The 16,855-nt window shown below is 40.7% G+C and overlaps 1 protein-coding gene and 1 pseudogene across 1 annotated transcript in view; both read left to right on the top strand.

Moving 5' to 3' along the window:
* PPA1 (inorganic pyrophosphatase 1) overlaps window positions 1–15,209 on the top strand; it is a 38,325-nt gene extending 23,116 nt beyond the window's left edge. Inside the window, exons 7-11 of the mRNA XM_037029193.1 lie at window positions 9,600–9,727; window positions 9,981–10,066; window positions 13,183–13,252; window positions 14,266–14,308; window positions 14,872–15,209. Coding sequence (XP_036885088.1) covers window positions 9,600–9,727; window positions 9,981–10,066; window positions 13,183–13,252; window positions 14,266–14,308; window positions 14,872–14,903 — 359 coding nt within the window. The 3' untranslated portion in view covers window positions 14,904–15,209. The remainder of the gene's footprint in view (window positions 1–9,599; window positions 9,728–9,980; window positions 10,067–13,182; window positions 13,253–14,265; window positions 14,309–14,871) is intronic.
* LOC118975421 (insulin-like growth factor 2 mRNA-binding protein 3) lies at window positions 2,051–3,727 on the top strand (annotated as a pseudogene).
* Window positions 15,210–16,855: the final 1,646 nt, after the last annotated feature.

Raw genomic sequence — 16,855 nt, forward strand, 5'->3', positions numbered from 1 at the left:
AGGAAACACACCGTCCCCTGGAGCCTTTGGAAAGGGCAGGACCCAGCCCTGCCAACACCTTGCTTTTAGGCCGGGGAGATCATGTGGAACTTGTGGCCCTCGGGACTGTAAGATAAACGTGTTCGGTAGAGTTTTTTCCAGCCACTAAGTTGTGATCATTCGTAGCAGCAGCAATCAGTAACTCATACACAGAACAAGGAGTGAGCCTGAATGTGTGCAAATTTTAAAAAACCATTTATGAGGTCATCTCCTGGGTGGAATGCAGGCTGATGAAAGAGTCTTGCAGATGTGTGAGATAAGCTCCCTGAAGGGGAAGGAGAAAAGGTGGTGACCAAGTAACTGTGGGAATGAGCAGCAGTGGTGAGACTAAGGCAGAGGGACTGCCCATGAGCACTGTGCCGAAGGTGGTGAGGTCAGTCCTCAGTGGAGTGCAGGTGAACAGTTCCAAAACCACTGTCTGTGCTACTGCGACTGGGAAACTAAGTGAATGGAGGATAGCTGGTGCGAGCCAGGCTCCTCGCTGCTGGAGTGGGAGGTCATAGATAAGCCAGGCAGGGAGCTAGCATGAGGAATGGAGAATGTGGTGATGGATTAGAGTTGGGGACATCAGTAAGAACCATTTGACTTACTAGAGATACGGGTAGATACGTACAAAAATAGTTTTGATATATAAATATACTGGATGAGGATACTTCTGTTCTCTGCTCCATTAGCTGAGATGGACTAGAAGACTCATTCAGAAGAAACGAGCCCACCTGACACCCAGATCTTGGTTTCTATATCATTCTTCAGTAAAAGGAACCGAGGCTCCTTTTGGGTCCTTTTCTAGTTCTGGGGCCAGGCAGGGAATAATATAGAATGAGTCAGGACTACCTTGTAGTGCCAGGAAGTGGAGCAGCACTTCAAAAAAACTGATGGGGGTTCATCAAAGGAACACGCAGCCGAGCGTGCTTCCCGTGGCCAGGCTGAAACAACTGAAGCAACAAAAGAAAGTAGTATTGGGTTATAACCCAAAGTATAAAACAAATATTTGTTCATGAGTCCATACAAACGTAAATAAATGATTGTATAAATGAACAAGTGGGAAAGAACAGACAATTCTCCTGTGCAGAACAATTTCAAGTAATTTATGTGAATACTTCACTCCCGAAGTATGGGCTGTGCACCGTGACTTCTTTTGAGGGTTTAGTCTGGAAAGGGGAACTGGAAAGAGTAACTTGACAGCTGAACCTAACAAACACTACTCAGCCAGGTCATCAAGGTCAACATCAACAGTATGACTCATATTAAGAACACTTAAAATGACAAGTTTTGAATGGCATTTTAGCTCTGTGGTCTTCCTCCCCAAAACCCCTAACGCTAGTCTAATCTTGAGAAAAATATAAGACAAATCCCAGTACCCCTCCAGACAGCCCAGGTCGTCAAAAACAAGTTTGAGAGACTCGTGGCCAAGAAGGGCCTAAGGAGACCTGATGACTGGATGGAATGCAGGATCCTGGAATAAAAATTGGACTTGAGCCCTAGCTGGTGTAGCTCAGTGGATTGAGCACGGGCCTGTGAAGCAAAGGGTCACCAGTTCGGTTCCCAGTCAGGGCACTTGCCTGGGTTGCAGGCCAGGTCCCCAGTGGGGGACACATGAGAGGCAACCACACATTGATGTTTCTCTCCCACTCTTTCTCCTTCCCTTCCCCTCTCTCTAAAAATAAATAAGTAAAATATTTTAAAAACTAGACTTGAGTTAATAACGGTCTATCACTATTGACTCATTAGTTATGACAATTATCTTTATACCAGATACTAATAACAGGGAAAACTACTAGGTACAGGATATCTAGGGACTCTATAGTATGGTCATCACTCGGTAATCTGAAACTGCCCGGGGCTTGCGGTGACTGAACTGGAGCAGGCGGAGGAAGCAGTCTGATGAGGGGCAGGCTGGCCCAGCTCCGTCTGGGGCGGGGCTGCGCAGGCACCCTTCAGGAAGGAGCACTGGTAGGCTCAGACCAGGCGTAGCTCCTCGCTCCCACAGTCTCAAGGGAATGTGGAAGGAATGTTGCTTTTCTGCATTCAACTATACCTGTTTTGGGTAAAATTATGGCAGTTCTTAACAGAGTATAAGGTTCCCTATATCCAGAGTGAAGAGAGGATTGCCCTGAATGTTGGTGATAGTGTTGTACTTTCCAGTTTACTAATCCAGCATGGAGTGGTACAAAGCCGTGAACAGGTGAACACCGACTTGGAAATTGAGGGCATAAATGGAACCCGTTCCAGTAAGGGCCAAGCTAGACAAGCTTTAGACAAATGGAATGGATGCCAGTTGGAGAACTTTGCATTGAAAATGGCCTGCATGCCTGATGAAATGGTAGCTTTTGAATGGCATTCTGCCTAGTAGAACCCTTTGTAGTAGCCTGGAAGTCACCATGGGTTTGGGCGCAGGGCCTCATTGAGGCAGGAGTCTCCAAGATCGGTGTCCAAGCAGAAACTGTGTGACTTGACTCTACAACTCCTGGTCCCCCCCGCCCCGCCCCAGTTCATAGGAGCCATTATTGGAAAAGAAAGTGTCACCATTCAGAACATCTCGGAACAGTCTAAAATTAATGTTCATATAAAGAAAATGCTGGTGCTGCTGAGAAGTCAGTTACTATCTTTTTTACCCTTGAAGGTACTCTGTGACTTGTATGTCTATTTTGGAGGTTACACATATGAAGCTCAAGATAAGAAATTTGCAGAAAAGATTGCCTTGAAGATTTTAGCCCAGAAAAACTCTGTAGGCCATCTTATTGGTAAGGAAGGAAAAATCCTTAAAAAATTGAGCAAGACACACAGTAAAACCACGATATCCATTGCAGGAATTTATGCTGCAATTTATAACCTGCGCCCTTACAGTTAAAGACCAGGTTGAAATGTGCCAAAGCTGAGGAAGAGATAACGAAGAAAATCAGGGAGTATATGAAAATGACTCCTTCTATGAATCTGCAGGCTCATTTAGTTCCCGGACTAAATCTGAATGCTTGGGTCTGTTCCCACAAAGTTTAGTGATGCCAGCTCCCACTTTGGGGCCCCCTTCAGCTGTGACTCCTCCCCACCCATAGTTTGAGTGATCAGAAAAAATGTTCGTCTACTTATCTCCCAGCCGTATTCATCTGCGAGCTGGTATCAGCAAGCAGGGGCAAGGCAACCAGCTCGCTTTGCAGGAGCTGCTGTTAAGATAGCTCCAGCTGAAACACCGGCTGCTCAAGTGAGGATGGCAGTTATCACTGGGCCTCGAGATGCTCAGTTCATGGTTCCGGGAAGAATTTATGGAAACATTAAAGAAGAAGGCTTTGTTAGCTCTGAAGAAGAGGTGAAACTTGAAGCTCATAGCAGAGTGCCATCCTTTGCTGCTGGCAGTCATTGAAAAGGGAGGCAAAACAGTGCGTGAGTTCCAAAATTTGTCAAGCACAGAAGTTGTCGCTCGTGACCAGGTCCCTGATGAGAATAGTGGTCAAAATGACTGGTCATTTCCATACCTGCCGGGTTGTCCAGAGAAAAATTCTGACTCAGGTGCCAGCACCAACAGCAGGAAGCTCTGCACAGTAGACCACCTCAGTCAAGACGGAAGCAGAGGCTCAGGAAACAGCCCAGCAGAGAGGCAGGTGTCAAGCCGCAGACAAATTGCTTCACCAGCAGAGGGTGCTGAACCCACGTCCTGAGTCACACACACAGGGTTTTACCTCACCACTTGTTTCCGAGCCTCTGTCTCTGAGAGTGTATGCTGTATGCTCTCTGAAATGTGTGACACTCTGCCTAAAAAAATAGACAAGTAAGGGGGAAGGGAGGAGCTCTGCACTTCCTTTTGTTGTATTCTCAGTGTAACAAATTTTCAATTTTTCTTAAGATTCCCCCATAAATGCCAGAAACTGGCTTCACGATATATTCACTGAATTCATCATATAAATACAAAGAGGTTGCCCCTATGTCCAGTAGTTAAAATTGGATGAGAACAGAATTATTACAGGAGTGTAAATGTTAGGCTGTTAGCATAGAAAAATTATTCTGTCTTATTTTTATCAGACACCAAGGATAACCTAAGAGAAGTGCTGAGTGGCGCTGGTGGGCATGTTAAATGTACGTTTTTACTCAACTACCTCAGTGAAAGCGAATTTTTGGTTTTTTGAAAATTTCGTATATTTCGTAAAGACAAAAGTCCAACTAGGTTTTTTTTAAATAAACTTAAATTTTAATTAGTTAACAGGCCAAAAAAAAAAAACCAAGGATTTTACTTCTGGCTGGAGACAGTAAAGCTGGAAAACTAATTTCAGACTTTTTGAGGCTTTCGGTGTACTTACTAGTCGGAAAACCCAGCAAATGTCCAGTGGTGTGGAACAGTGCCTGTGGCTGGAGGCCAGCGGTTCCGTGTATGTTTTTGTTTGTTTATGGAAGAGCATGTTTTTGGTGGCACTAATAGCCAAATGGCTGCAGGAGATTTCGGAATGGCTAGTTCAGATGGCTTCAGGAGACTTGAAGTTTCTTATTTGGGTACAAGATGGAATGCATAAATGCGTTGTGATTTTGATGGTCACCACCTGGAGAAAGTGCGTCTGTGAAGAGGCGCAGCCCTGTGGACTTGAAACTGACTGGCGAGTGCCGGCCTGTCGTGCAGGATGCTGAACGAAGTTTGCCGGCCCTCCCAGACCCGTGGGTCTGTGCTCTGAGCAGACCCCAGGAGAACTGTTTCTGTGAGGACCAGTAGGGCAGGCCGATGGTCCTCCCCAGTGTATTGACGGCGTTTAAAAGCAATAAAAGGCTGTTGCTCCACGTGTCAGACGCTGTCATGAGCTTCATTGGGCTTTTTTGAAGATTTTTAAACAATGATAAGCCAAGAAAATGAAAGGTCATCTAAAACATTACATAAAATGTAGTGGGCTTTCTGTATTCTCTGCAACTAGTTATTTAAAAATCAAAAGGTAGACAATACAAGAAAATCACTTTTGGAATATAATTTCAACGACTGTGATAAAACATTTAACCTTGATACTGACCACATTTGCCCATTCTGTAATGTGATAGATAGCAAAGCCCAGCACATACAGTTGTGTGAGCGTGGTGGGTTCCAAGGCCACTCTTCCCGCAGATTTGTTTCTGTGTTGCCTTTGTTCATAAAATGGGCACAGTCACCATATTACCCTCATCTGAAGGGCATAGACAAGAATCCTTTAAAAAGTCATTTGGGCTCATCTGTATTGCAAAATGAATTTCTATAGGCTAAGTAAGTTTTTCTGAAGATCAGTGTTTCTGACATTTTACAAGTGAGATGAAATGTTTTCCTAAATGTTTTCAGAAAACCAGTTTATTTTGTAGTTTTCACCTAAAAGTGTCCTCTTACTGAATTATCTAGTGTTCTTTTTTTTTTTCTTTTCATACAATGAATTGCTTTAAAAAAAATCATGGACTGGCTTTCTGGTTGGATTTCAGGTGAGATGTGCTTAAGGCCAGAGTTCTTCCTCAGCATTGGATTTTCCCATATTTGGTGGTTTTAAAACAGTACAGTTAGGTGCTACATTTATATCTGCTGGCTTAAATTCTGCCATATTTCACCCCTGGTCTTTTAGTACGGCAAATCGTGTTCTCCATTTAGCATTGATGATGGAGTATCTGGTAATACGTGGCTAGGAAATAATTCCGTAACTGAGTTTGTACTCACTGCATGTGAATTGTTCATCTGTTCTGTTCCCCAGATGCAGCTTCACTTTCCAAATACCTTGATGCAGAATAAAGTTTGTCAACATTAGATGAAAAAAAAACACAAACCTTCTAAAATTAAGTTTACTAGGGAAAGCAGGCAGCTAGAGAACGGGTAATAGGATGCGAGGTGCCGCTGAGAAGGCCTGAAGGCGGAGCCGAGCACGGGCCTGGCGGCTGCACGCCAATCATTGGAAAAAGCACTTTCAGTCACTGTCCAGTAGGCTGTGACATTTTGTTGTTTTTAGTTATAACTGACATTCAGTATTTTGTATTCATTTTAGGTACAGCATAGTGGTCAATCATGTAATTTACAGAGTGGTTCCCCTAATAATTCCAGTACCCGACTGCCAGTGCACGTAGCTGTTACACCGTTGTTGGCTGTGTTCCCTATGCTGTACTTTACATGCCCGTGACTGTTTTGTAACTGCCCATCTGTACTTCTCAATCCCTTCACCTTTTACCCGACCTTTCAACCCCCTCCTGTGTGGCAGCCCTCAGTTCTCTGGATCTGTGAGTCTGTTTCTAGTCTGCGATGTTTGGCTTGTTGGGGTTCCGCCATGAGACGTTACCCTGAGCATGGTTAGTGCTAATGCCTTTGAAAGTACTCTCCTGTCACTCTCCAAAGATGGAACGTCATAGGCTGATGACAGAAGTCTTCGTATGCCCTTGCCATTGAGTCCTATGTATCATGCCCATGGTTGCCCACAGTTAGAAAACAGGGAATGTTTTGCAGACTCCAGAGACTCAACCAGTGAGAAGCAAACCATATTTCCTGTATAGAATCTGTACAGAAAGTGAAAGTGTACTGCGGGCCTCAATGACCTTTGAGGCCAAAGCTACCCCTAACAACTTCAAGTTCAGTGTTATCAGACTCACTAATAAGGTGTACATGTCAAAGATTTAAGTGTTCCACCAGAAATCATATGATTTCTGTGCCTCAGTACTGTAGGGGACAACATTGTCATTTATCTGGTATGTTACAACTTATCTGTTGGGCTCTTAGGTCTGATTAAGGCATTTGATTCTGATAACCAAATTAAAAATTGAAACTTGTTATGCAAGAGTCAACATCTTTACATTCATTACCAAAGATGAGTGTTGATGGTTGTAGATGGGTAATGAGATAACAGCAACTAGCCCACCGCCAGCTAGTGGTAGAGTTTGTACCCGAGTTCAGATATCCTGGCAGGGGACCGTTCTTTTCCTCGGTATTTTCTTAATCACAGACGACAGATAAACGAGGACATCTCACGGCACTGTTATTCTGTCATTACCATGAAGTGCTGTGCCAAGAAAGTTTTTTATCTTGTTAAGATTTGTCTTGCTAAGATAAATAAGAAAGTACTGGCTGGTATGGCTCAGTGGATTGATTGCTGGCCTTTGGACTAAAGGGTCGCTGGTTCCATTCCCAGTCAGGGCATGTGCCTGGGTTGTAGGCCAGGTTCCAGGAGGGGCTCATGAGAGGAAACCACACATTGATGTTTCTCTCCCTCTCTGTAAATCCATGATTTTGTGGGGGTAATTGAATGAGAGACCGTAGGGGAACAGGCTTTGTAAAGTCAAAGGCACCATATGAATGAAAGATGAACCGCCACTTTCACTTTCTGTACAGATTCTATACAGGAAATATTTTTCAAATATCCTAAATAAGATTGATTTTTAGAACATTTATAGAAAAGTGGTGTTATGATCAACATCACTTCGACCCAGCAACTGTACTTCTAAGAACCTAGTCCATGTAATTTCTTACAAATAAACACAAAGATGTATGTACAAAGGTATTCACAGTGGCGTTGTTTGTGCCCTGGTAGCGAAAACCTGGAAAGAGCTTACATAGCCATCCAAAGTTAGGTGGAAATAGTTATGGGCTGTCCAGGCAATGGAATACCATGTGGCCATTGCAAAAGGAGGTGTTTTCCTACTTTCTTTTTCGGGGTGTGGTAGTCAGGTTTCCTTAGTTTGGATCTAAGCACACATTTCAATGTCTGGTTCACAGTCAGCTTTTATATATTTTTCTTGCTATGGTATAATACAAAATATATTTGATCTTTGTCTCCAGCTTCCTCAAAAATTGCCTAAAACACTTGGAATTTCCTGAGTGATGAGTGTCTTTTGTTGTTCAGGATGAGCCCTGTTCTTCAAACCTGAGTTTATGATAATAAGGTGACCCAGGGTGGAGCCCCTGGCTGGCCCTGGCTGGGACTGATTGGCAGAAAGACCAAGTGACTAAAGTGACTTTCCAGCCCACCTGCCAATTTGGGGGGAGGGGCCGTATATCAAGCTCTTTAAAACTCTGGCATGGTGACATCTGGAGCCCTTCCGAGTTGGTGATCACAGGAAAGTGCCGGGAGGGAGGCACCCCCACCCTGAAAGGACGCGGAAGCTCTGCACCCCGCTTTCCTCCGTACCTTGCCCTATGCATCTCTTCTCTTTGACTATTCCTGAGTTGTATTCTATATAATAAACTAGTTAACAGAACTAAAGTGTTTTCCTGAGTTCTGATTCATTCTAGCAAATTATTAAACCTGACAGAGAGAGTTGTAGGAAACCCCAGTGTATACAGGTTCATCTGAGGTATGGGTGGCCTGGGATATGCCAGAAACAGGCTAAGTCTTTTGGGATTGATTCCTTTAACTTGTGGGATCTGACACTAATTCCAGTAGTGCCATTATTAAGTTGTTGGGCACTCCCCTTGTGCCTGAAGAATAGGAGAATTGGTCAGAACATATTCTATACTTTCATTTTGGATTTAGTACTGTATTCAGCTAGTTCTGTATTAGGTAACACATTTTATGTGAATCATAAGTTCCTTGAAGTTTATCAGTGTGCCCTGTCCTGGTAGTTCAGTTGTTTAGACCATCATCCCTATATGCCAAGGTTACGGGTTCGATTCCCAGTCAGGGCACATATAAGGAACAACCAATGAATGCATAAGTAAGGAGAACATCTCTCTCTCTCTCTCTCTCTCTCTTTCTCTCTCTCTCTCTTTCTCTCTCTCAAATCAATAAAGTAAATTTTTCAAAATGAAGAAATTTATCAGTGTTTAAACAGTTTCTGGTTCACTTTGTAAACTTTCCATACTTTTAGTGGTACTATGAAATAAAATGCATTGTATTCTTTAGCTGTTTATGTCATAAATTGGACTTAAACAACATTATTTCATACAAATATCAATAAGCTTCTGTTGAACATATTCCTCCTTCCAAAAATACTTTTCCAAATTAATTTCTTAGCACCTGTGTCTTCTACTTGCTTGCACTGTGTGGCAGCTTGGTCATTTAAAGCTGGCTGAGGCTAGCTGTTGTTGCTGGCTGTACAGAAACTAAAAAGTGTTTTGAACAGAACACTTTGCTGTTGGCTGGAACTAAAGCATTGTGATACAGAATGTCATACACAATACCAATACTATAGTTAGAATAGTCACATTTACTATGTAATGCATCAGTGGATGTCAGTGAAATCCATTTTTCTTTTTTTTTTTAAGTACACAATTTTGGTGTGCTTTTGAGAATGTGACCTCAGCCTGTCTTTTTTTTTTTTTTTAGTATCTCTCCTTCTCATAGAATTTATGCACACTTGCCAAACTGCCCTCTCATTATGTGGCCCCAGTCAGTTCTCTTTCTTTTATCTGATAGAAGTTCCTGTTGTGCTGATTGCTCCCTTACTACTGAATGTCAGAGCTGTTCCAACTCACCAGACGGTTTCCTTTAAGTGTGTCTGTATGTCCCTTCTGAAGAAGGGGGTTAGCTCTCACATTATCCTGAACTTTTTTTTAATGATCATCCCGTAGCTCTTTCAAAGTAAGTATGTACTTGGTATTTTTGTCACATAAGTAATTATATATGCATCTTGCAATCTGCTTCTTCTCTTCTAAGATATTAATGATGTCAAGCGGCTGAAACCTGGCTACCTAGAAGCTACTGTGGACTGGTTTAGAAGGTACAAGGTTCCTGATGGAAAACCAGAGAACCAGTTTGCTTTCAATGCGGAATTTAAAGATAAGGTAATATGTCATTCAGAACTGTAGCTTCAGGTCTACTTGAACTGAGACCTATGCCTTAACCTACTGTTGCCACTTAAATACTGTGTGATCATTTAAACACTATCTAATGACATGCCAGTCTTGATGTGGATTTATCCATTTAAATATTTTCCATTTAATGGAAATGATTCAAAGGAGACAGAGTTATCAGGCTTTGGGAAAATGGTCCTAAGTGTACTTTGCTAATTGTTATACATGTCTCTTCAAATTACAGGACTTTGCCATTGATATTGTTAAAAGCACTCACGACTTTTGGAAAGCACTAGTGGCGAAAAAAGTCGATGGAAAGGGCATCAGTTGGTAAGCATTGGCTCTTTGCATGTCTGACACACAAAGCAGACCGGCTTGCTCTGGGGGAATTTTAGTAACCAGCACTGTACCATTACTTTGACTTAGAAAAGAGATCATTGGTTTTGTCATTCAGTGCTTAAGTGAGAAGGTAGACAAACACCTGAAAGTGCCCATAGGATACTCTGAACAAGACGAGCTAGAACTCCGAGGAGGACAGCAAGATCAGAGCTTTGTGGGGGTGTTTGGGAAGGGTTCCTAGCACCAGGGGGTCAGAATGTCATAGGTAAAATATGGCTGGGTGCAGGGGTTCGTGTTCTCCGGTGAGAATCTGTAAGGTGCATCACAACCAGACCAGTATTTGCCAAGCATGTGACAGAGATTAAACTTAACCAAAGTCGTCCCACAGTAAATGTTTCAGAGTTAGGACTCATATCCAAGTCTATCTGGCCCCTAACCCAAGGTCAGACAATATACTTCTTAAATATTTAAAGATTTATAAGAGAATGTCCACTATTATCACTTAACTAACATTGTTCTGGCCATAGTAGTCAACGAAGAAATGATGTGTCAGGAATATTGGAGAATGCGGAGCATATTGTAGCAGGTGATATGATTGTACTGAGAAAACCCCAGAGAAAATAAAGAATTCAGCAAGATGGCCAGTTACAAAATGAGTATATTACGTACGGTTGACCCTTGAACAATATGGATTTGAAGAGCATGGGTCCACTTACATGCGGATTTTATTCAATAAATACATACAGTAGTATAAATGTATTTTCTCTTCCTTATGATTCTTTTAGAGATTTTTAGACAGAGGGGAAGGGAGGGTGAAAGAGGAAGAGAAGCATCAATGTGTCATTGTGTCTTGTGCACCCCCTACTGGGGACCTGGCCCACAACCCAGGCATGTGGTCTGACTGGGAATTGAACTTGTGACCCTTTGGTTTGCAGGCCAGAACTCAATCCACTGAGCAACACCAGCCGGGGCTCCTTACAATTTTCTTATAACATTTTCTTTTCTGTAGCTTACTTTACTGTAAGAATATAGTATGTAATACATATAACATACAAAATATGTGTTAATAAACTGTGTTATTAGTAAGGCTTCTAGTCAATAGTAGGCTGTTAGTCAGGTTTTGAGGGAGTCAAAAGTTATATGGGGATTTTTTACTATGTGGGGGGATCGGTACCCCTAAGTCCCCTGTTGTTCAAGGGTCAGTTGTATAAGTGAGATCATGCAGTATTTATCTTTTCTGTCTGACTTATTTAACATAATGCCCTCAGGTTCCGTGCACGCTGTTGTAAATGGCAAGATTCCGTCCCTTTCTGTGGGTGAATGATGCTGCATTGTGCACACATGTGCGACATTTTCTCTAGCCCCCCATTCATTAGTGGACACCCAGGTTGCTTCGTATCTTGGCTGTTACAAATAATGCTACAGTGAGCAAGGGGGTGCACTGTATCCGGTTTTGAATTAGTGTTTTTATTTTCATTGCGTAAATACCCAGAAGTAAAATTCTGGATCATACGGTAGTTCCATTTTCAGTTTTTTGAGGAATCTTCACACTATTTTCCATAGTGACTATGTGCATTTCCCACTGACAGTGCACAGGGTTCCCTTTTCTCCACATCCTCACCAACATTTTTTGTTGCCTTTGATAATAGTAATTCTAACAGGTGTGAGGTGGTATCTAATTGTGGTTTTGATTTGCATTTCCCCGATGAGTAAAATTGTTTGTGGAGGTTTATTTTCTTATTCATTTGTGTGAGTTTGTTATATATTTTGGATATTAAGCCCTTATTTGTGTGATTTGCAAATATTTTCTCCTATTCCATAGGTTGCCTTTTCATTTTTTTTATTATTTTCTTGGCTATGTGGAAAGTTTTTAGTGTGATGTCCCAATTGTTTATTTTTGCATTTGTTGCCTTTGCTTTTGGTGTCTAATGTCAAGGAGCTTACCATCTGTGTTTTCTTCTAGGAGTTTTATGGTTTCAGGTCTTACCATTTAAGTCTTTAATCTATTTTGAGTGAATTTTTGTGTATGATACAAGATAGTGGTCTAGTTCGTTCTTTTGCAGGTGACTGTCTAGTTTTCCCACCACCATTTATTGAAGAGACTGTCCCTTTCCCCATTGTACATTCTTGGCCCCTTTGTCATAAATTATTGACCATAAATGTGTGAGTTTCATTTCTGGCTCTCTCTTTGGGTCCATTAATTTATGTGTTTAGGCCCTTACCATACTGTTCTGATTACTATAGTTTTGTAATATAGTTTGAAATCAGACTGTGATGCCTCCAGCTTTGTTTTTTTTTTTTTAAGATTTTATTTATTCATTTTTAGAGAGATGGGGAAGGGAGGGAGAAAGAGAAGGAGCAAAACATCAATGTATGGTTGCCTCTAGCACACCCCATACTGGGGATATGGCCTGCAACCCAGGTCTGTGCCCTGACTGAGAATCAGACCAGCAATGCTTTGGTTCACAGGCCTGCGCTCAATTCCAGCTTTGTTTTTCTTTCTCAAGATTGCTTTGGCTATTTGGGGTCTTTTGTGGATCCATACAAATTCTAGGATTTGTTCTAGTTTTGTGAAAAACGCCATTGGAATTTTGATAGGGATTTCATTTAATCTAGATTGCTTTGGGCAGTATGGACATTTTTAACAACTTTATTCTGACAGTTCATAAGCTTAGGATATATTTCCATTTATTTTAGTGGATATTATTATGTTATTTTATAATATATCTATAAATAATATATTATTTAGAAGGCATTAGAGTTTTTTATTTTTTATTAATATGTTATAGTTTTCACTCTATAATAATCGTTTACCTTCTTGGTTAAATTTATTCCTAGGTATTTTATCCTTTTTGATATATCTGTAAGTGGGATTATTCTCTTAATTTTTCTTTCTAGCAGCTTGTTATTAATGTATAGAAATGTGACCAATTTGTGTATATTGGTTTTGTATCATGCACCTTAAGTAAACATGAGGTTCTTCCTTGAACTTCATTTGAAGCAGTTTGAGTCTCATCTTGTCTGCCACCTTCACCTTGTTTTTTTGGACTCTTAAGAGAGCATTTTCTGTTACTGCACCTCATGCCTACTTCTGTTTTACTTAATAGCGTGAACACCACAGTGTCTGAGAGCCCCTTCAAGCACGACCCTGACGCTGTCAAAACCTTTGTGAATGCTGTACGTAAACGTTTCCTTGAAAAAGCACATACCTGGTGGCTAAAAATATGGTGTTAAGTCGGGGGGAAAGTAATTCTTTCAACTGATGATATTTGAGCACTTCCTATGTGCGCATCCCAGTGTGTGGTCTCGGAATTACACACCACAAGCACACGGAAGCAGGCTGTGGAGGGGGCGGTTCCTAGTCCTCGAAAAGACTTAAGGTAGTATGTTATTTATAAAAGAAATAATTTTTTAGTCTTCTTTATCTGATTTGGATTAACCAGAATACTAGACTAGACTATCTTAATTTATTCTCATTTTCAATATTAAATAAGGAAAACAAAAGAAAATGAAGTCTCACTTTTTACTGCTTTGTGACTGAATAAGAGAAAAAATAACAATTTAATGATGAAGCCAATGCATGTAGATTTATCTTTAGAAATAAATCCTGACCAAGTTGAAATGAATAAGAAAAATTGGAAGAGAAAAGTCATTGGGTCAAAGTCAATCATAACTCTTCAATGAGAACACTATCTACATTTATATATATATAATTAATATATATATAGTTTATATATATATAAAGTATATATGAAGTCATATGTGTGTAAATGTTTTTATTATTTATTTCAAAATACATTTATTTTTATTATTTATTCCCATGTGTGTTATTAAAAGAGGCTTGAATTTGTTAGCATCTCTTAGCAGTAGAGCAAACTTGCATTGTTCCTATAAATTATTTAATCCTCACCTGAGGATATGTTTGATATGAGAGAGAGAGAGAGAGAATCGATCTGTTGCCTCTTGGATGTGCCCTGACCAAGGATCGAACCTGCAGCCCTTCGGTGCAGAGGATGATGCTCCAACCAACTGAGCCACCCGGCCAGGGCCCTGTAAATTATTCTTTTTAGAACCTAAAAATTAGGATAATCATCTTTTGTTCAGATTTATTTTTAACTTTTATGTCAGTATACTTTCTTAGCTTTTTAAAAAATAGGACTAGACTAATGTATTTTAATAATTTATTTTAGTCACCACCACCATGTGACTCTGCCTGCGCAATACCTTCAGACGGTAAGATCAACATCCTACTACAGGAACATTAAACGCTATGTGGATATGTGGGGAAATTACATAAATCTTACACATCATATCCATCCAGAAAAGAAGGTGGGGGGGAAACGTCCGTAGCGTTCCATAGTGTATGGGGAAGAAAGATGGTTGCATGCCCCTCCTTTGGTGCCAAGCCCAGTCACAGCCATTTCTAAACCATGACCTGCTCTCCTCTGGGTTCTGGGTAGGTGCTTCGTGGACACTGGAGGAGGCTGGGCTCTGGGTCCCCGCCTGGCCACACACTGCTTTCCCCAGACGGCAGTTCTCTGCCCACATAGATGTAGAATTTGCTGTAAGGTTCTGCTGGTGAGAATCACGTTTATGTGATTAGTATCAAGAGTAAGGAAGCCCCAAAGAAAACACTGTTAAATTACCTGTTTTTGCCATAATGAAACTGCATGTATGAAAGTTTTAAGGTAATGCATAGTAGGATACATTAGAGCAGGTGTATTATTCTCTGTTGTGTGTTGGGTGTGTTTTGATTAACGAGTATTCTGATTTGCTTTGCTTTTCTCTGAGTGTAGTGGATAAGTGGTTCCATCACCAGAAAAACTAAGGAAATGTCCCGGATACAAGCGGATATTGCTGCATCCTCTTCATCTGGAAGTACTAGAGGCAAAAGTAGTGGCTTTTCAAAACTTTAAATTTATAGAACTAATCTCCCGAAGCAAACTCTTGTGACCAATCCAATATATTTAGTGTGTTATCCATATAAAGCATTTTTCACGTCACAACTAAGGTAACTTCTAGTACATGCTTAAATATCAAAACAGTTATTGGACTTTGAAAGTCATTTGTGAATAAATGTGCAAGATATTGGATGTATATGTTTACTGCGTGTTAGGAAATAAAATTATTTTGCCGAAACTTGGCTCGTGTTTTTATTTTTTCAAGAAGCCAGACATTATCAAGCTGATGGTGCTGTTTGGTGTTTGTTTTCCTATCAGTGATCTTACAATTCAATTTTGTAATTATTAGAATAAAGCTAACTTTATTTTTGGAAATCTGAGAGTGAAATTTTTTATTTTTACAATAGTCTTGATACTGGGCTCTTATCTAATTCTTAGTATCCCACTGTAAAGCCAAAAGTTTTTAATTTAGCCCTGGGTGGTGTGGCTCAATGGGTTGACTGCTCGTCTGCAGACTGAAAGGTGGTTGGTTCGATTCCCAGGCAGGGCATGCAAGAGGCAACCAATCAATATTTCTCTCACGCATGGATGTTTCTTCCCGCCCCCCCTCTTTATCCCACCTTTCCCCTCTCTCTAAAAGTTAATAAATAAAATATTTTTAAAAAATACAAAAAAATTTAAAGCTTTCTAATTTATATCATATTAGCAGAAAACATAACCCTGCTCACCTTTTGAAATGAAATAGTTACTTTTTTTACTTCTCTAAGCAACTAATGAGTCCTTAAGTCATTTACATTATTTTCTGAGTTATAAACCAGAATAGCTTGGACTGTCAACTTACACAGATCTGAATTTTTAATCCCAGCCCATCTGCTTATTAGCTCTGTTATCTTAGGTCAGTTACCAACCAGGCCACTTCAGTTCCTTCAGTTGTAAAAGTGAAGAGATGTTTTTCATGTAATATATTAAGTGTACATTTTTTAAAAATATTTTAATGACATCATTGTATCACAGGCAGTTGTAAAGAATAAAAGAGATTTTGTCTACACCTTGCCCAGTTTCCCCCAAAGGTAAGGTTTTGTAAAACTTTCATATATCACAGCAAGGACTTCGGCTCCTATACAATCCATTCATCTTACTCCGATTTTCCAGTGTTCCTTGTACTCATTTGAGTGATTCATTGTTCTGTACAAGTTACCTATGTAGGTTCCTGCATCCTACAAGATACTGATTCTCTACTATGTTTTTCTCTAGAAGCTTTATATTTTTACATTTTACATATAAGTCTGTGACCATTCGGGGTTCATTTTTTGTATGAGGTGAGGTTTAGGCCAAGGTTCCTTTTTTCCCCCTGTGGATGCCCGGTTGCTTTAGCATCATTTCTTGCAAGCTTATTTACTTCTGTTAAATATCGGTTGTATGGGCCTATTTCCGGGTCCTCTGTTCTGTCCCGCTGGGCTGTGTGTCTGTCCCTCTGTTGGTACCACACTCTGGATTGCTGTGGCAATCCTTACTGACAGAGCCTTACTTTATCTGCCTTACTGACAGATGGAGCACATCCTCCCACTTTTTTCTGTATCAAGATTGTTTAATTAGTCCAGGCCCTGTGCCTTTTCTTTTTTGTTTTTAAATTTTTTAACTTTATTTTTAGAGGGGAAGAGAGGGAGAGAAATATCAATTGGTTGCCTGTCACACACACCCCCACCCCCCGCCACTGGGGACCTGCCCTGCAATCCAGGCGTGTGCCCTGACCACGACCAAATCAGTGAACTTTCACTTTGCAGAACAATGGCCAACCAGCAGAGCCATACCTGTCAGGGCAGCCCTGGGCCTTTTCATTTAAGTTTTTTAAAATATATTTTATTGATTATGCTATTAC

The sequence above is a fragment of the Sturnira hondurensis genome, unplaced genomic scaffold (genome assembly GCF_014824575.4).
Source record: "Sturnira hondurensis isolate 20B ecotype Veracruz unplaced genomic scaffold, ASM1482457v3 Scaffold0020237, whole genome shotgun sequence".
NCBI lineage: Eukaryota > Metazoa > Chordata > Mammalia > Chiroptera > Phyllostomidae > Sturnira > Sturnira hondurensis.